The sequence below is a fragment of the Barbatula barbatula genome (assembly GCF_947034865.1).
Source record: "Barbatula barbatula genome assembly, chromosome: 4".
Taxonomy (NCBI): domain Eukaryota; kingdom Metazoa; phylum Chordata; class Actinopteri; order Cypriniformes; family Nemacheilidae; genus Barbatula; species Barbatula barbatula.
Window position 1 is genome coordinate 9,631,798 of NC_136768.1, and position 20,338 is coordinate 9,652,135.

The window sequence follows — 20,338 nt, forward strand, 5'->3', positions numbered from 1 at the left end:
GACTCCATCGTAAATTTAACTCAAAAGTTACAAGCATGCCTTATATTGTTATTTTTCAACGAGATTAAATGTTACATTTGTATACAATGAATGCTTCCCATTGTTCAATAAATTGTACGCTGGAATTCCGCTCTGGTCTTAACCTTAGATATGTCAAATATGGGTGTTTGTGCGTGCTCTTCCCTGTCTGTGAAATGCAGAAAGCAGAGGATATAGAGTAAATAGAGAGCATGGCTGAATGTATATACAAAAGAGTGCATGTGTCACAGGCATTGAGAACGAGTGAGAGAGAATCGGTGTGTGCGCATGTGTGACGGGAGAGAATGACAGAGTGTGTGCGTGTGTGAAAAAAGATGGGAAAGGGAGGGAGTTGGGGTAGGTGGGCGGGCGGGCAAAAGAGTAGAACAAGGCTGAGAGAGAGAGAGAGAGAGAGAGAGAGAGAGAGAGAGAGGGAGGGATTCAGTGCCGTGTGTCAGTCGTGGATGCTCGTGTGCGTAAGAGAGAGAGAGAGAGAGAGAGAGAGAGAGAGAGAGCGTGCGCATAAGGGCATCTGTATTTCGGCTGGATCAACTCAATTCTATTTCAGCTTCCACATCCTGATTTCCCTGTCCTGCTCTGAGCAAAAACCCAGGAGTGACTTCAGACCGCCAGGTAGGGACCCATGCTTACCTGTAACCCCTCCCTAGCCCACTATACTCAACTGTTTCAAGAGATTTTGTGTTGTTAATGAGGGTTTGCCGGTCTTACTGTAGGTTGTACGGATTTGTGTTGGATCTGTTGGTAATGTTGTCTAGATAACGGTATACAGTGTGCAAGTGGATTTTCTTCTATTTATGTTTTTGTGGGGGTGTATGCACAGCCATGTGTGCGCTTAGATAAAAGCTTTGTATTTTAATTGCTGAGTAAAAACAGTTCATAATAGCACTCACTCAGAAGAGCGTAAGATAGATACTGCTAACCACCACCACTGGCTCGTGACTGCCTTATTCCAAGAGGAATAACTTAAGTTGTGTACCTGCCATGTACATCCACTCTTACTCACACTGGCAAAAGAGAGGTCATTCTCTCTCTCTCACTTGCTTATTTTTACTCTACTCTTTTAGTTCCAGCTTATGGGGCAAATGGGGCGTGTTTTTTAAACTTTCTCTGTCTTTCTTTGACTGCTGTTTACGTGGTGCATTTGAGAGGACAGAGTATCGTCTGTCTCAAAATGTAAGAGTGGATGCTGTACACGCACAGAAATGTGGACTGTGTTTTGGGCTTTGTGATGAGAACCTACACCCCCTCCCCCACATGCCACCCCCTACACTCACAGCTCTCGTATATCATTCCTACTGATTATCTTACCAGCGGAGGACGCGAGTAGCATCCTTGCTCCATAGTTAATAACCCCTCAAACATCAAGGCACTATGAGAAGTCAGGTGTTTTATTTTTAGTCTCTCTGCATGTTGTCACATAATATATTACTTTCGCGCAATTATATTTCCTGCCTGTATCTCTTGTTTCCGTAATGTAAACCCACACCAAATTTATGGATCTCTTCCGATTTCACTATTTTCAGCCCCGCTGTTCACGTAAAAAACGTTCGTTCCATTAGCCTGTGATTTATAAAGGGAACAAAGGGGCTGCTAGATTGTGGTTAACATGTTGAGTTGTTCCATCATTTTGAAACATGAAAGAGGGAAAGAATGGCTTATTGCGGAGCTTCAAACAACTTCGCTCCATTTTATTCCATTGTCCTGTCTGCAGTAATTCTCAGAAAGCCAATGCGGGCCATCCACCATCCTCCTCTTTTAAAATAGATTTACTAATCAAACCAAACTTCAATGTGAGTTCAATTCCTTTTCTATTTCCCCAGATGGATGTCATATTCCCTGCTTTTAAATATGAATTTGTACTTTCAACGGAGGTCAGAGTGGTACAGAATGAACAATGAACAGAGATGTTGTTTGTTCGAAGTTTCCCATTAAGATTATTCAGAGACGCACATTTCTGTTTAGCTATTGGCTGTTAATAGCGCCGTAGGAGTTTAAACTGCTCGCCCTCTTGTGTGGTCCAGTACCATGGAGACTGTTTTGAATTGAGTCCATTGTCAATGAGCGTAGAAATAAACAATCTGCGTGCATGTGTGTGTGTGTGTGTGTATCCAGCTGTGGCGCCAGATCTCACACAACATCAATAACTAATGAGTGAAGCTAGCAAAGGTTGGATTGATACATCTGTTTTTGTTTTCCTAATGGTCACATAATTTATAAACATTCATACAGAATTCAAAGACAGCAAGAAAAGTGTCCATATTCAAATTAGGTTAATAAGGGAACATTGAATCAAATAAATGACGATATTTAGATTGTTGACCAGTGTTTTTTATAATTATTTTATTTGGTCCACCACCTGTTCGACCGACATGTGTGGTTGCATCCTTGTCTGAACAAATCAATGACATTGAGCTGTGACATTTGGCAAGGACAAAAGATTTTTGCACACTTAAAAAGCATCATGCTGAAACTAAATATGGCGTAAATCTAGTGTATAACATTGCTTTCAGATGCACATACACTTAATAATGATGGATGCATGTGTTTAGGAATGTTTTACCCTTTTCTTTCCATATTGCTGTTTCTCCTTGTCCTTGCGAGCTGAGCTTTGGGATTGGTCGTCTCTCTTACACTCCACAGGAAGAAATGACAGAGGAATTAAGGTCACATGATCAGTGATGTGGGATTCTGCGCTCGCAATCTCCTCTCTTTAATCTTCCTTAGAATGACTGTCTCTCTATCTACATCTCTTGCTGTTGTGGATTTGGATCATCTAACAGGTTTATCCTGCTGTCAAAAATTAGCTGTATGATTGTCTGCATTAGTGTATATACGCTTACCGAGCAGCTCTTTCGTGCATACATCCTAATATAAATAAATAAGTACAGAGAAAAATAATCTGCTTTGCAGATGGCCATATTGGAGCACAACACTGCTTGTTCAACGATACTTTTTACAGCACTGAATATGAAGGAAATTTACTATTTATTTACAGTCTAAAAGCTCTATCGACTAGTTGGACATTTTAAGGACTCACTATGGATATTGTAATGCCGAAAAACAGCAAGACGGAGCACAACGGAATTACACTCTAGTCAAAATCGTGTAAAGGATTCATACTGAAATATTTTACATAATTTGGAACAAATAAATCATAAAAATGATTCTAAAAGGAAGTCCTGTATAAATTATGGTCAAGATTCAAACCAGAACCACTTTTGGGAGTCTTACCAATATTAGAAGCATCTCTTAAGTTTCTTTTTACCTTGACATGTCATTTTTCAAGTACAGTGGTAATGGTGCAAAATAAACAGCGAGACATGGTGCAGCTGGCAAAGAGGTGCAGCTGGCAAAGAGGTCCATCTGACCGCGTGCACATAGATTCAGTCAATTTAAAATTGGAGCAGATGAAACGCAGGAACACTTCATGTGTGAACGGCCCATCAGGTGCCGAGGAGACCGTTGACAGCTCTCAACAAGCGAGCCTTGCAGCCGCCCACGGAGAGTCCACACTCTTCAACACAACATGCAAGCTTTCAGCACCTCTTGCATTTGGACAGCGTCACCTGCCTCGGTTGTTATGGGAGGCTTTGACTTTCAGCACCGGACAGCGACGTGCTTCAGCGCTTGGAATGAGCCGGCTGCTTTCAGCACAGTGTCAACAAGCTTTTTCTCATTATATACTCTTCCGCTCTTACCTTATTTATTTTTGTGCACTATTCTACGTTTTTCTGTCATGCCAAAGCAGGATTAAAATCTCTCTATGCCGTCCATGTACTGTAGTGCATATATTTAGCATGTTAGCTAAATCGTGTTAGTACTGCATATGTGTGATGCTAACATCATGCTTAATTATAAAATGCTCCCGTGTATGATAAGTTTGCTGTGCACATGGAGCTAAACCGCTTTCTGTCTCTTTTAAGCCAGCATGGTGTATTTCACGGGCAGAATCGATGGAATTAATCCGGCCTGGGTTGTACTGAATATGATATATTACTCACCAAGCCTCTGTCAATTCACCCTATTCATTTTAATTTCAAATTTTTTACATTACCAAATACGTGCTAAACATGAAAGCCAAGCAATTATCTAGAACGGTGATTCAGATTTATCACACAGTTTAGTTTCCACGAACGTGTACATGACGGCAACAATATTTTATTGCATGTTGAGTTCCAATTATTTTAAAATTTCATTGTGGAGTTTGATTCACATTGCCCAGAACTGCTCTGCTTGAGCCAAACACTGCTCATAAAGATCTTCGAAATGAATAATAGAGGAATTGGCACATGACAATGGCTTATTCATACAGTTTCTGACCTTTCACAATTAAATACCTTGAACCCCTCAAAAGCTGCACTTGCAGTAGGCGGTGTATTATTGTGGGAATAGCTGCAAAAAGCAGCAATGCTGGACTGATTTCAGCCACTGCTCTGAAACTGTAAACATAACATGTGAAGATGCACGTCCGCAGTCTCCCACATGTGGGACCAACGCATGCTACACACGCAAACTCTTCTGCTCCGTCTGCCTGTCAAACCGCCCCCGCTGATGTCTAGTGATGATAATCACAGGTCAAATTCCGTTCGGTTGTGCTGTTGTAATCTGGCCCCGTCTCCAAAACTAACCCGTCACCTAATTGAAACAGCATAGTGTTGCGGACCACGGTCATTTGCTTGTGTACATTAGCATAATTAAATGGGCATGAGTTAAGTGCGTTGCAGCAGGCTGTTAATAGCATGGCCCCCGCGCCATCAGATACGTTTGCTCTCACCCATACTACCTCAAAGAAAACACAACCATCCGTTTGTTCGACGAGTCATTTGCTCTCCGCTATCCACTGTTTGCGAGCTTGATAATACTGAGGTCAGTTTTCTCTCCCCTGAGGGAGTCTAATTCTTTATGTGTTATCCACAATCCAGCCGTCCATTTTGACCTCACTTATTGGAGGAGCTCTGCAGGGCTGGACCAACACCGTCCACAGTGAGGTGTCGAAGGCAAGTAACACTGGATTTTATCTAACAAAATCATTTGACTATTTTAGCGACTGCTCTCTGGCAAAGGGGAGAATGTCTGTCGTAAGGTCCAGGTGAGTGTTCAGTGGATATGTTGCACGGATGAGACCGAAAAGCAAGAGTGAAGAACAGAGATAAAGGGAGAAACGATGGGAGGAAATTAATTATTTATGTCTTTTGCTCCAGCTGTTGTTTTTTGCAATGAGGCATGCAAACAGGGCACTGACTGTGAGAACATGGAGACTGGCGTGTTTTTTTACTTTTTGTTTTCTACAAGTGTACCAAGTTCTGTTTAATAGGCTTTAAACAACTAATTATATTTATTGTCGTCTGTAAATTTTCAGATGTTTTTCTTTTAAGTAAAAACTGTTCCATAGTACATACTGAAGTATACTAGCCTACTAATGTAGTATAATATACAGTACTCATTTTTATGAGTAAGTGAAACAAAAGGCATTATTCTACATTGAAGTTGCGCACAGTAGTCTGCTGCGTTGGTGGCGTAGGTGGATGTTGCAGTTTTATTATTATAAATTCAAAGAATGCATAGTTTAGTATGTTTTTTGCAAACGGAGCCTGTTGCACATTGTTAATCTTAAAAACAAAATGTGTGCCTTATGCAGGACGTGTTATTTGGTGCTATGCATTTTTACCATCTGCATTGTTTAATTGGATTTTAAAACTAATGCCTTCAGTATGCAAGACATCTATTCCTATGTCGGCAGATTAATTTATGCATTGTTAGAAATGTAAGGCGTTGTTTTTCCCCATTTGTAATGCCGTAAATTATGCATTTACATCACATGTGGCAAAGGTTAATTATTGAGTATTGACTCGATTATGTATCAAACTCTCACCTAAATAAATGATAACATGTCATATATATGTCACTGAGCTGAGTCTCTCTCTCTGTTCTATGCTGTAGACGAGTCCTTCACATAAGTACCTCGCAGCCTCTAAATAACATTGATGACCTTCCAGTCGTAAGACCTCTAATCTCTGACCCCTTCGGTGTCCGATAGCTTTTATAGCTTGTGCATTTACAATGGGTCAGTTGTCGCATGTCAAATAAGTAAAGATCCTCCAGCCTCTGTGCCTTAATTAAAGGCAAGGAAGTGCTTTCTTAAGAGGATGGTGATGGATTGAAATCTTAAGAGTCATGACTGTATCGATGTTGGGAAAGGAGCCCTTCTTATCTCTAAATGTTCTCTTTTTCCTTCCTCTGCTCACAAGCATGCTTCTTCTTGCCGACAATGACATGTTCGCTGGGGAGAAAGATTATGCCAGAGTGGAGAGTAATTACGGCTGTAAGACAGCCATTTGCGTGGACTTATCCGTCAAATGATCGCCGGGGTCCGGTGTGGATGACATAAAAGGCATTTCCTAAATATATGTTTGCTGCGTAACCCATTTTCCGTCTTATCTTATGTTTATTGTACTGTCTGATCAATTTTCAAAAAGAAGACATTAGATGTATCATTAAAAAAGACAAGAGCTTTTAGGTTTGCTTTTGCATTGATGGACGGATCTTAACAATTGAAATAAAACATTGAGTGCATATTACGGGTTGGAGGAAAAGTAAGGGTTTTATCATTTTTCCTTAAACTGGATAGTCACAGAGGATTCATTCTTCGGTTTCCTTTTCCGCTGTTGGTCTCTAGTTAGATTCTTTTGGCCGTTGTATTGCCTTTTTTACCCGCATCCCACATGCCTGAAAGCATTTTTTCACACTGCTTTGTCCCTAACAGACTGACGAAGCCCAGAACCTAGGAGACATTAAAGGGGTTTCCTGCCTGATCTCATAGAAATATGTAAATAGGGATCAGGAATAAGCACCCTGAAAATACACCCCTTCAGATACAGTATAGCTTAACCTAATAGTGTTTGTGATTTTATTCCGTAAAACTAACAATTAGTTAATGTAAATTGGAGTTAGTATGCTTATAAACCAGCCATATGTCCAGTTTTCTTTGTTTTGACCAACTAGCTATTTTAATGCGAGAACGCATACATAATTACCCTAAAGCAGTCATTTAAGAAAGGCTTACACTGGATGTTTATGAATTGGATATGAAGCCGCTTGGCAGGTGTCAATATTAAATTCAAAAGCAATCAGATCCTTTTCACCTCTCTAAAGACCTTGGCATCTGCCGTCTCTTAAAAATGAGTAAAAAGAGAAGAGTAAATGAGGAAAAAAACACAACCGTACATCTCTCTCTCCTATCTTTTTCTCTCATCGCACCATAATTAACGGTTGTTGATAAATTCCATGCATTATTCATACACTCTGCCACCTTCACCTGCCGAGTGGGGCCTGATTTTCAGGTGCCGCTTTGTTCCTAAAAAACTTCAGCCACGACGTCAGTTTGATAAAATCAGCTCGCTCAGAGCGAGTGTTCTCACTCATTTTGCTCTTACCGGCAGGGTAAGCAAGCTCTGGATCTGCCCCTGAGCCCTTTTGCATCCGAAAAGATAACAAAATAGAAACTGCAGCTTTACGTGTATCGGTCATGGGCTTTTATTATTTAGATGCATTTCTGGACTCACGTTGTACAGTATATAAATGCCAGCACTATTAATTTTGTGTGATTTAATTTATATACTTGAGTAAACATATTTTCTGAAATCTGTTATTCTTGGTTATTAAGTACTTTTGTATGTCAAACAGTAAAACAGTTTTATTTTTAAACATGCCATGTTATCCACCGCTCGTAATGTTGAGTCTTTGTTTGGCGTGACTGTCAGTGTAAATCATTCACTAGTCCACTGAGATGATAAAGCCCTGGGAGAAATGAATTACCCAGAATGCACTGGGAGTGCCAGGCACAGACCGGATGAGATAGTGGCTAATGGTACCCACCTACCCATTCTGCAATCTCTGGTTTTGCCCAGCGTGAAAAGAGGCAGCAGCGCGGTCAATGATGATAAAATACGAGGGGCGTGTATAGCAGCACAATAATATATGCTGTGAAAAACCTTGGGCTGAACTGGCACAGATGAGTGCCCAGCCTTACCTTTTAATGGAGCCCTTGATAGAAATTTGCATTAGTGCTGCAGGCGTCCCGTTCTGTGTACTATGCATAATGCAGCCTTTTTGGAACACACATACGCACGCATGGTTGCGCTCATAACAGTCGCAAAAATCTGCCATTTAGCCAAGCACACTGCGGATGCATTATTAATAGGGTCCGTCTAGGCATTTCACCTTACAAATAGTAAAAAGCACTGATTATTGAAAGAAAATACAGTTTATATATATGAATCTCCATGAAAGAAAGTCCAGAGCTACTTTGTATTAGTGTCCCTTATTATTTTACATAATATGGTTTACTATTTCACCTTGTCAGTAATTGTGACACTTTTTTTGTCACGGGGGCCAATCATGGATCCCAAATTAATACGGTGGCCTTTTGCAACTCTAAGCCACGCCCCACATCCCCAGTCGCCCAAGGCTATGCACGCAGCTACATATCTGAGGTGATCTGGAGGTTGAGGACAATGGCTACTCAGGCTTAAATTTTATTGGATCGCTATAGAAAAGTGTTTCATACACCACACGTATGAAACACTTACATTGATTTGTGTTGTCCATTGAAAGAATCAGTATTGACTTACACATTTCAAAGGCATTGAGCATATGGTTGGAAATGATTATCGTTTATTCTATACTAGAAAATGAATAAGCAATGCAAGGCTGTATGGTCATTTTATCATTGTAAATGAGTGATTTTATTCAACAAACAAGATTTACGATATCTTGCTATAACAAAAAAAGTAAATGATGTGCTAAACATCTCTATATACAGATTCATAGATTAATATATAGAGAGAGTGAATAAGGAGAAAAGTTGAAGAAATGTTTTACATCGCAGTGTAATATAGAATTAATTTGGCATATAAGTTATGTGAAACTAATAAATAAAAAATCGAGTCCGTATTTACCTCTCTAGCCCAGTGAGATTTGTTTAGCCACATGTGTGTGTTCATGGTCACTGAAGCATGCTGGGAGACATGAGGCTGCAGGCTGCACAGTTGAGCAGGCAGGCGGATGGAAGGGGGAAGTGACCTCGTGTCACGTTTCACTGCACACGACACGGGGCGGACCGGGAGTATCGGAACGCCCAATCAGGAGAGAGTAACTAATAAACATGAGTCACCGCTAGAGCTTGTGCGCTCTTCAGCTGTCCAGACAGGTCAAACCTGGAGTTATAATGTGTGAGATGTTTAAGCAAAATTGAGAAAGTTCTATCTTTTTGCTTTTAAAATGTCAGATATTTTATTTTATATATCGTTGACTGTTAATGTAAACGCTTATATTATCAGCAATACTAATGTAAAAATAAGTCTGTGTTTGAAAAAAACTCACCTCAAGTGCTCAGTTATCGTAAAAAATCATAGGAAGGGAAGGAGGACATAAGTAGGGAAGTAACGAAGAAGAAGAGAACAGAAAATATAAGTATTTAATGTCGGTACACAGATGGTCATGTACTTCATTTATCTCTTTCAGGGACTTTTTCTATTCCTGTCTCTCTATTGCTGTCTGAAGTTTACATCCTTTCTCCGTTAGAGCTTCTCCTCTTCGTTTGGGGTGGGCATCCTGCTGCCAGCGCCGCTACTGGCTTATCTCATTTTGTTGTTTACAGATTTTGTTTTTCTGTGTGAATAATTCGACACTTCAGAATCACGACTTTTGCACTTCTTGTTTCTAACAACATGTCACTTTACTTGCATTTATCGTGCCTGGGGAGTCGCGCATATCAAACTTATTTATTACCTCATCACATTAAGAATTATGAATGTGCATGCGTTTTCCTATATTTGTGGTCTTTACAATGAAGATCTTGTGTTGCCATGGCAACAACAATATCTGCACAAGATTGTGGTAACTGGTTACTAGTTGATGCTTGGAATTGCGTATTGATTCACCTCAAGGAATTTCACTTGTAGACTACAGACAAACGCGCACACGCGGGAGAGAAAAGATGCACTTTGTAGTTGTGCTGACCTATAAAGGCAGTGCAGCCTCGGTTTATTTATAGGAGGAGGAAAATGTCATTGATGTAGCACTGATGTAGAAAATCTATAAATACACACTCATTCTTCTTGCAATTCTCCACCCTGATGCTGAGCAGACAAGCTCAATTTCCAGCGGAGAACATCCATGCCTTAATGGAAGAAGGACGTGCTTTCAAAACGAATTAGATCATGTTTTGTTTGAGGAAGCCCACAAGCTACCTAATCGAATCTAATGTTGCTACAGTTTCCTCAACAGAATGATTTGATGGCAGCGAACTTGCCCTCCAAAATACAACTCCATCTGAAACATTTGGCTTGCCATGTGTCATTACACGACAGGAGGGCAGCATCCTAGCAGCACCATGAGTGCTGAAGCAATCATTTATTCAGTTTGATCCTGTCTTTTCTCCATAGAAATGAGCCAGCCAGGGTGGAGCTGCAGCCTTCTGGCTATATTCATAGCATTTCTGCTGTTTCATTCCATCCCCTCTATGTGAAATATGACGTTATTGCTTTTTAGAAGCTCTTTTAGCCGCAAATGCATGCTGATTTTGTGCTGAAAGAAAGAACGCACTCGGTGCCAAGCAGGACATTTTCAGCCAAGTGTAGCTTGTATATGTCACATTCATCTTCAGGGCTATATGACACCTAACGGCCGCTACCTCCGGCACAAGACAAATGATCTTATTATTGGAAAGAGCCATTCAAAATGGGGTCAGGCAGAGCATAGCAGAGGACCTGTGACTTGAAGTGTGGAGAGGTCACTATATCGCAAATCACAAGCTGCCGGGTGCACTGAAATACTGTGGGTTTATTCTGTAAACCAATAAAAATCATGTTTATTTACACTATATTAAAGGGATACTTCACTCAAAAATTACAATTCTGTCATCATTTACTCACCTTCGATTTGTTCTAAATGTGTATAAATGTCTTTATTCTTATGAACGCAGAGAAAGATATTTTGAAGAATGATTATAATCAGACAGATTTTGCCCCCCTTTGACTCCCATAGTAGGAAAAAATACAATGGCAGTCAAAAGTGCCCCAGAACAGTTTGCTGTCCTACATTCTTCAAAATGAATAACAAAATATTTCCTATGGGAGTCAATGGGGGGAAAGATCTGTTTGGTTATAAGCATTCTACAAATATACAGTATTTCTCTGTGTTTATCAAAATAAATAAATATATACAGATCTGGACCAACACGAAGGTGAGTAAATGATGACAGAAATGTCATTTTAACTTTTTTAACACTTTAACACCGTAGAAACGATAAAGTTATGTGGACTTAGATCTATATTTCAGATTTGAGCTTAAATAAATAAGCAAAAGAATATATATACAGTATATATATTTCTTCAAAATATGTATTTAATGTTTCTGTAATGATTATTCCACCAGTATTTCTAATGCTAAAATGTAGTTATTGTTGAATTTATTGTTTATTATTGTTACTTTTTATTTTAATATTGTTGTTTACACGAGTAGTAAAGTACTTGATTTTTATTCAAGAAAGGTTGAATGCATTATTAGGTTTATGTAATATTAGGTTAATCTATTGGGTGAAATGTTCTGTATTTTGTGGGACTATTTCAATGCAATACATCTTATTGCATGAGAGATAATTTATAGTGAGCTTTTCTTAGAGTTTGAGTAGAAATATTATTTTGAAGCATACTGCATTAGGAGTACACGTGATATTTTGACATTTTGCAGCCATTTTAGTTCAGTATTTACTCCTATATATCCTTACCGTTTCATACAATAGAATTATTAGAAATCCCATTGCACAACCTCAAACATTCTCTGAATCACTACAGCTAGCATGCTTGTTAAACAAGCTAGGCCAATATTTCATAGTTTGTTTGCAGATGTCCTGTGATTGTCGAGTGTAGTAAATAAACAGTAAGACAACAGGAAAAGAGAGAGAGAGGGATGAGCCAGGCACACTGTGTTCTCCCCTGCTGGGAAATTAGTGTCCATGTGCATAATTATGGGATTAACTAGATGAGGAGTGATTACTTTCTGTTTTGTGTATGAGAGCCAAACAGCATTGTGTGCCCTCCCCTGCAATATCTCTGCATTGACCGTCCACAAACAGCCTCCGTTTCAAATTCGATTACACCAGTAAACACACTGGTCTGTGTCCCAAAAGCAAATAGAGGATGTTACGGAGTGGAATTTACGCAGGTTACACTTCGGGATGACCCAGGAGGGAGAAAGCGTAGTAAAAGATATGCATTCTGTTGGCGCTATTGGAATATATTCATGAGATTTGTAAAGTAAAATGTTTAATAAGTCCATAAAAGATCATTCTGTCATTATAAATTGTTCATTAAAACTCAAAACATGAGAGAAATATGACATAAATCGCTGTCTGTTTCTTTGTTCATTCATTTTGGAAAATAACTCGGTTATTAGTGCGCTTGTTGCCCATGAGCTATTTTAATAAAGAAAAAGAGGAGTTCCACTTGACCTCTTAAAGTGTTTCTTTCACTCAGGTCCAAAAATACACTGGCACGTGAGTCGTCCAGCCCTGGCAACAGCTGTGAAATATACAGCTCATTTCCGTTGCGCCGTTGTTTTCCTTTTACGCTGAGCTTGTCCATGGCCTTCAGGTCAGGGAGCTTTTCACAGTGTGTTTATGCAGACTGTCAGCACCTGAGTTCCGATGAGCTGACCACTACGGGCTCTTGCACCAAGCACCAGCTAGCCGGACTAGAATGTTGCGACAAGGTCAGTGCGGAGCTCTCATCGTGGACCTCCGAAGTCGGATTGATATTTACATAGACTGGTGTACCATGTGAACATGTCTAGAGAGATGGTGGTGGTGACATCTAGAGCAGGATTCATGATTTCATGATGTAACGAATACAAACAATACATATGAGGGGCGGGGTGCAAACGCTTTAGAGCTGCTGATTGCGGGATCGGCATGGCTGGTGGACTTTGGTGGCATGAGTAAAAGATGCGACATGTCACAGCGTGACACAGATGCACGCTGATGGAAGCAAGACTGACAAGCTTGCAGGCACATGGGGACTTGAAATGGCAGATTGCTCCTTGTTGAGAAAGGTCTATTTTTGGGGCTATGCAGACACCCACTCCACGGGTGACGAATGCAGCTGACTACATTCACACCTTACAGATGTCAGTGAATTATACATGAATTTGAACTCATTCTGTTAGTGTTCACAGAAACTATTCAAACATTTCGGTATTGAAATCAAATAAAATAGATCAAACAAAAGTAACGGAATTTTTAAAGGAAATTAAATAGGGGCACTTTTAGCTCTGTGAGTTTGAGGACTTTGTTTTGTAAAATTCTCAGTGTTCATTAGTTTTAGTTTGTCAGCTAACAGTGTCCAACATTGAAAAACTTTTGTATTTTGTCTAGAAATGATAACATTGTGTAGTTAAGATTTGGAAATTAAATTGTGATTTTTATTTAAATACGATGGCTGACTCCTTGCAGAAATGACAAAATACAGCCATGGAAATAAAGTATTTAGTGACTCCCCTTAATTGTTTCCTCAAATGTTAAAGCATCATATTTTATAGGAAGCATGCTCTTCATTGACACCGTTGCCTCCAAGGTAAACAACTACAGTACACCAGTACTTCCAAACAAGGATATGTAAATCTTTAATATGTCATAAGCTCAAAATATTTGTTTTGCATTCTACACACTTGCACAGCTTTTCACACCGTGTGTTTGATGCTCTCGTCCGCACAAACAGGAGTCAAAGTCCTTTCAAAGAAGGCTGCTCTGTTCTAACCTTCCATCCTCCCTTGACCGGAAACAATTCTGTGAATACTTTTTCCGCTCAGCAGTCTTCAAAGGGCCCCGGACAGTGCTAGGCTTTAAAAAAACCTGCGGTGAGTGTGTTGGGAGGAGTGATCATCTCTGGTCCCGTGTACCCTTCTCCCGAGGCGACTAGAGGCTATACCCTCCTGGAAATACTTGCTTATTAGTATGCAGATTTAGACCACCCTCTCCTGATAACACTTCTGGAGCTATCGAGTTGATTTTTCAATTTTGCGCTGCTTATCCCCTGTTTCCCTGCCCATAATAGAAATTTCCATCTTGACTATTATGGAGAGCATGCACGAGTAAGCCGTACGGCTAATAACTACCTTTCTCTGAGCGACACCCTCTCTAACAAAGGTATGCAATCATTTCTTTTTCTAGCGTTGATTGCGAGACGTCGGTAGAGCTTGGAGTTGTTCTGTTGTCATAGAGTAAATTGCAACAGAAGCAAAGCAAATTCAATTTACTTGAGCAGCTAAAATTTTCTATAAAGGACCATGGCCAATTGGTTTTGAGTGACAAAATGTTAGATTTGGCCTTTCCGTTCAAAGAGCCAATTAAACTATAACACGCGGTCCAGAGCGCTACGATTGGTCGCAGATATCACAATCAATCCGATGCAATACGACGGCACAATTGTGAGCGTGATACTGCACAAAAATCAGTTAATAGTTCTTTAAATGCAAGAAACCCGAATACAGGTCATCTAGAGCAAGATATTTTTTATTAATAATTTCAGCATGCATATTTGACATCATTACATGGTAGTGCATTTTCTTTTTGTTATTTGAAAGCAATCACTTGCAATAAGAGTGATCTTTAGAGGATGCATACACGAACTGAAGAAGCCATTTTAAAGCATGGCTGATTTCTCTCAACTCCCTCTTGGGCTGACTAACAGCTTGTTAAGTCAAGGGTTATCAGCTGCAGATGGTTTCAGACAATAAACATGATCAAATACGGGGGCGGTTTTGCCAAAGCGCCCTGGCTGAAGCACGGTTCCGACGCTTTCTGGTCGCTATACATTCGGCTTCGCCCTTCCATTCATATTCTATATTAACCTAATAACCTTCTGGAGTTTTCAAACTTCTGGATCAAATCGTGTCATTAGGTGATTTATCCTGACATCAAGAGATGCTCCGATAAAAGAACACAGCTAAACTAAATGGATAACGTCTCGGTTACGTATGTAACCTCTGTTCCCTGATGGAGGGAACAAGACGTTGTGTCGAAGCCGACAGATGGGGTTCGCCCTTGAGAACCAATCGTCTCTGACTATTTTGAAAAGGCCAATGAAAATTGGCGAATGAAATTTGCATGCCGGGCTCCGCCCCCGGAAATCCGGGTATAAAAGGGGAGCCGGCGTGCCCATTCATTCACCTCTTGTGCTGAGGAGCCTGAGAGCATCTCGTGACTGCTGCAGCGGACGGCTATTGTCGTGGCAAGGAGGACACAACGTCTTGTTCCCTCCATCAGGGAACAGAGGTTACATACGTAACCGAGACGTTCCCTTTCTGTCGGTCTCTCGACGTTGTGTCGAAGCCGACAGATGGGGTTCCTATGGAAAACGCCACGGCACTAGCCGCGTCACAATCTCTAGCGAAGCGACGTTGACCGGCCTGGGCGAGCCACACGTGAGCGCTATCGCGAAATTTGTAACCTTCCAGTGGGCAGGCAGGGGCTCCCAGAGCTTTTGGCAAAGATGAGTAGCCCCTGCCCTCTGCCAACTCAGACGGCCCCATTGGCAAGGGCCATCCAGTCGTAGGGCTACTGGGTAAGCGCTGTTCCTTCAATGAGGACGTGCGCTACGGAGACCACTTCCCACCCTAGGGGGGGAATACAGTGGAGACACCAACATGGTCTCACCAAATAGGGGAGAACTCATGGGAGGTATGTGCGGAATGCCGCAAGGTGGATGTCCACCTGGGGGAGGTCATGGGTTGCCACGTGGGGAACCATCTCATGACGACATCTCAGACGGAACCACCCTAGTGGGGGGTTACTACGTGTGGGGCACTAGGTCCGGTTAGAGCTATATGTAATAACTCAGCTTGATACCCGGCCATAGGCGGCAGGGCTGCTCCGCCGAGCCCGCCGCCCTGAGTGCTTATTGATGGAAGGACGGACTGCCTATTCTTCACCCTTGGGGAAAGAAGGGAGGCAGCCCATAGCGCACTGATCCACCTAAGAAGGGGAAAGGCGCTATGCGCAGGCGTACGCCCCACGACTGCTGGTCTCACCTGTTGGCAAGACTCGAGCTGCCGACTCCCCACGGAGGTTTGCAAGCCTCTGCGAGGTATAGCGTAGCCCAACCCGCAACTCTACAGATGTCTGCCAGAGAGGCGCACTTAGCCGATGCCCACGAGGAGGCCACACCCCGAGCGGAGTGTACCGTCACTTAAATGGGCATGGGGCTAGGATCGGCACACCGTAGTGACGGCGTGTGCGATCCGGCGCGACAACTCTCCTCGGAGACAGCACTCCCGTTGCTGACCTCCAAAACAGACAAGAGCTGCTCAGGGCCTTGAAGCCCTCTGTGTGGTTCAAGTAGAGGCGCAATGCGCTTACTGGACACCCCACGTACAGGTTGGGTCTTTCTCCCGGTGTGGGAGCGCCTGCAAGTTCACCACCTAGTTCCCAAAAGGGGGGCGGCGGAACTTTGGGCACGTAAGTTGGCCGGGGTCTCAGGATCACGTGAGAGTCACCGGGCCTGAATTTTGGCAGTCGGTGGACACGGAATGCTTGCAGGTGCCTCACCCTCTGGATGGACTCGAGCCCCAGCAGGAGAGCCAACCCCCCTCGCAGAACGAGGAAGGGGCTCTCGGCAGGGCCCGAAAAAAGGGGACCCACAGGTCCACCTTAAGGTCCCAAGAGGGTACGGGGCGCGGACGAGGCGTTAGCCCCTCGCGCCCTAGAGGAACCTAATAATCAGGTCATGCCGCCCCAGAGGCTCACCAGCAACTGGTACGTGATAGCCGCGACAGCGGGTACCCACGTTCCAATGTGGAAGGGGAGATTACTCCCCAGCCTCTCCTGCAATAGGACAGCACGTTCCTGAGCGAGCAATTCCGCGGGTCTTCTCCTCGAGAAGAGCACCAGGACGAGAAGGGGCGCCACTTAAAGGCATCCAGCCTTGTGGGCATGGCCCTTGCCTGAGTGACAGTCTCCACCACTGAGGGGGGTAGGTCATCCAGGAACTCCTCGTCCCATCCAGGAGCCAGACCCAGAGGTCCGGCTCGAACGCCACAACGTGTCCATCCCCTGCGAGTAGCCCTTCGTCAGGGGATTTGGCCAGGGGGAGTTGTCGTCAGGAGTATCAGCTCCGAGGACCAAGTGTAGTTGGGCCCGTAAGGCGCAACTAGCAGCACTTGATACTCCCTTCCCAGACCTTGCACAGGACCTGCGCAATGAAGCTCACTGGGGGGAAGCGTAGTTCCGCTTGTCCCGCGGCCAGCTGCGCGCTAGGGCCTCCGTGTCGAGGGGGGAGCCTCGACCAGGGAGTGCCCAGCGGCACTGGGGGGTGTTCAGGGAGGCAACAGGTCCACCTGTGCCCGCCCAAACCACACCCAAGCCGGCCGCAGTGGTGGAGTCGTCACTTCGCACGAGGTGTCAACTGATGAGAGAGCGCTTGGCTGTCTGGTTCAGGACACCCGGTGGTTATGTGACCTGCAGGGGCTTTGCCACCTGCTGTCTCCACTGGAGGCTGCGCGCTAGGGCCTCCGTGTCGAGGGGGTCCTCGTCCAAGGAATGCCCAGCGGTACTGGGTGGTGTTCAGGGAGGCGACAGGTCCCCCTGTGCCCGCCCAAACCACACCCAGGCCAGCCCGCAGGGGTGGAGTCATCACTTCCCACGGGGTGTCAACTGACGAGAGAGCGCTTGGCTGTCTGGTTCAGGACACCCGGTGGGCCTGTGACCTGCAGGGGCTTTGCCACCTGCTGTCTCCACGGGAGGAGGCGTTTTGGGCGAGTTGCGATGACTGCAGCGAGCGAGTGCCACCCTGAGGTTTAGTACGCTACGCCGGTCGTGCTGTCCGGGCCAGTATGCTGGCTCTGCACGAGAGGCCGGAGCCTCATCAGTGCAAGCAGGACAGCTAGCAACTTGAAGGCAGTGATCTGCCGACGCAGGCGGGGGCCCGTCCAGCGACCCGACACTGCGCGCCCATTGCACACCGCACCCGCACCCCGTAGGGAGGCGTCTGTCGTTCCACGACCGGCCTCAAGACCTGCTCGGGGTTAGGATGCGACGGCAGCAGGCGTAATGACGATACGCCTACTGCCAGTGCGCCACGCTCTCCAGGGAACTCATCTCTGTAGTCAGTGCTGTCGCGGTCCCATGTGCGTCAACCCGAGGGGGACAGGCCACCCCCGAGGACACCATGCCCAGGAGCCTCTGAAACTGATTTCAGGGGACCGCTGGCTGCTGCCTGAAAGTTCAAGCAGCTCAGCACTGACTGTGCGTGCTCGTGAGCGAGCACACCGTCATGGAGACAGTGTTGAGTTCTCTACCAGGAAAAGGGGGAGCTCCGCGCCAGGGAGAGCTGCTCTCTTTTTCCCGGCTGACCCGTTACTGACATGCCAGCCCCTCGACAGTGCCGAGGGAAACTGTACATGAGAGTATGTGGTCAGTTGTCATGAACCACTCCTGGCGTCTGACAGACACCAGGACGCGCTTCTGCGCCTCCCGAACGGCACCCTTGCAAGGTGCTGCTCAAGGTATGCAGCGACCCCTGGTTTTGGGGATGATGAAGTGCGGCTGTCGAAGCCACTGGACATCTCGGCCGAGGGGACGGTTCGATCGCCTTCGCCAGAGGGGTGGCAGCCCCGGCCTGGAGCACAGGAACATCCCTGCCTCTGCTGAGGTAAGAGGATGCCTGAAGTCCGGCGGAGGTCTGGCGAGCTGGATCGAATGCCGAGACGGACCACACTCCCAGCCACCGTGATGGTTTGAAATGCTAACCAAGCACCCAGAGACCTCACAGGGGGGGCTGCGATCTACTTCATCAACCCGCGGGGGTTGGTTCAATGACTAGCAGTGCTGTTCTCCCCGGGGGGAACGGCTCCGCTAAATCACCTGCCAGGCGATGGCGCAGCTCGACGCACCGAAGCGAGAGTGCTGAGGGCTGCTTTATACTCGTCATTGCGTGCCGCCACGACGCAACGTCGAGTTGCCGAACACCATCTTTCAGAGGGTGAGAGCGGCTGCAAGTGGGACCCAGAGAGAGACCTCTCCTTGTGAGAAGGCGGGCACTAGGCCCCCGAAGGGGCCCAGAAGGTGTTTGGGACGCGGCAGGGACCGCCCCAGTCCGACCATCCAGCAACCCAGGCTGGGTCGGGCCCGATGGTTCAATCTCTCTAGGTGGTCCTCCTCTCAATGTCTTCCTCCGGGGGGCCACCTGCGGGGGCACCAGAACCGGAGTCGACGCTGGAGAAGGCCAGGGCTGCTGGGGGCAGACCATGTGCGAGACCTCGACGGCCGAAAGGCGGCCGGGTCACAGCAGGCCGGTCTGTTTCTACACTGTCAAAAGGCTGCTGGAGCAGTCCTTGACAGCGCCACCAATCAGCCGACCTTGCGAGAGGGGAGTCGGGAAAGTGGCCTTTCTCGACATCGCCCCCCTGCGCAAGATTGGGTCCGAGGCATCTTTCCGGGCCACTGATGTGGACATCGTCCGACCCAGCCTGCGCTGCCACCGCGGTCCCCGGAGGGCCAGTCGGCGGCGGCACTACTTGGGTCGGTCTTACCCCGTGGGGCTCTCTTTAGCGCCCTGGCCTGCAGGAAGGCCATGCGTAAGAGTGGAGGCAGCTTGGTCCACGGCACTGCCAGCCTCAACACCAGAGATGTTGAGACCTTACATGCCCTGGACGGTGAGTCTAGGTCAAGCCCCCCAGGTGGCCGCCGTCTGCGGATACCCGCGACTGCATGCTCCACCCAGGGTGCATTGACATAGTCCCTAGCTGCCTCCCCGCCCCGAGGGAAGAGAGGGCGATAGAGTCAGCTAGACGGAAGCGCGCCGAAAGGGACGCTCCAGGTCTTACTGAACTCCTTATGCAGCTCGGTAAAACTTGGCACTTGAGCCGGGCCCAATGTGCGAGTACCCAGCCGCGAGCACCAGGGCTGCACCGCAACCCGACGCTCACGGCGGTCCGAGCGAGCATGGCTGACATCTTGACGTCTGCTCTCACCTGTGCTCGACCTCCCGAGGGAGGGAGCTTCAGGGAATCGCCAGAGTCTGATGCCAGCAGGTCGCGCTCCGATGTTGCAAGAGACACCTCATCTCCACGGCTCGTGTCCGAGCGCGTGGCTGAGGAATAAGATGGCTTAGGACCATCCTTGGGGACCTGCTAAACAAGCGAGACGGGGCGCGAGCGGTCCGCGAGCCGACCGGCTGACGGATTAACGCTCACGATAATCCCCACATCACCCTCGCTGCTCGCCGCCGCTGACGGCAGGGCCGTA

At 45.5% G+C, this 20,338-nt stretch overlaps 1 protein-coding gene across 2 annotated transcripts in view; it reads left to right on the forward strand.

Annotated features, from left to right (window-relative positions):
- The first annotated feature begins 461 nt into the window (after positions 1-461).
- syt1a (synaptotagmin Ia) overlaps positions 462-20,338 on the forward strand; it is a 69,487-nt gene continuing 49,610 nt past the window's right edge. Inside the window, exon 1 of one of the 2 annotated variants that reach the window (XM_079454134.1) lies at positions 462-651. In XM_079454134.1, coding sequence (XP_079310260.1) covers positions 483-651 — 169 coding nt within the window. In that variant the 5' untranslated portion in view covers positions 462-482. The remainder of the gene's footprint in view (positions 652-20,338) is intronic. The other variant, XM_079454135.1, reaches the window with a different exon arrangement.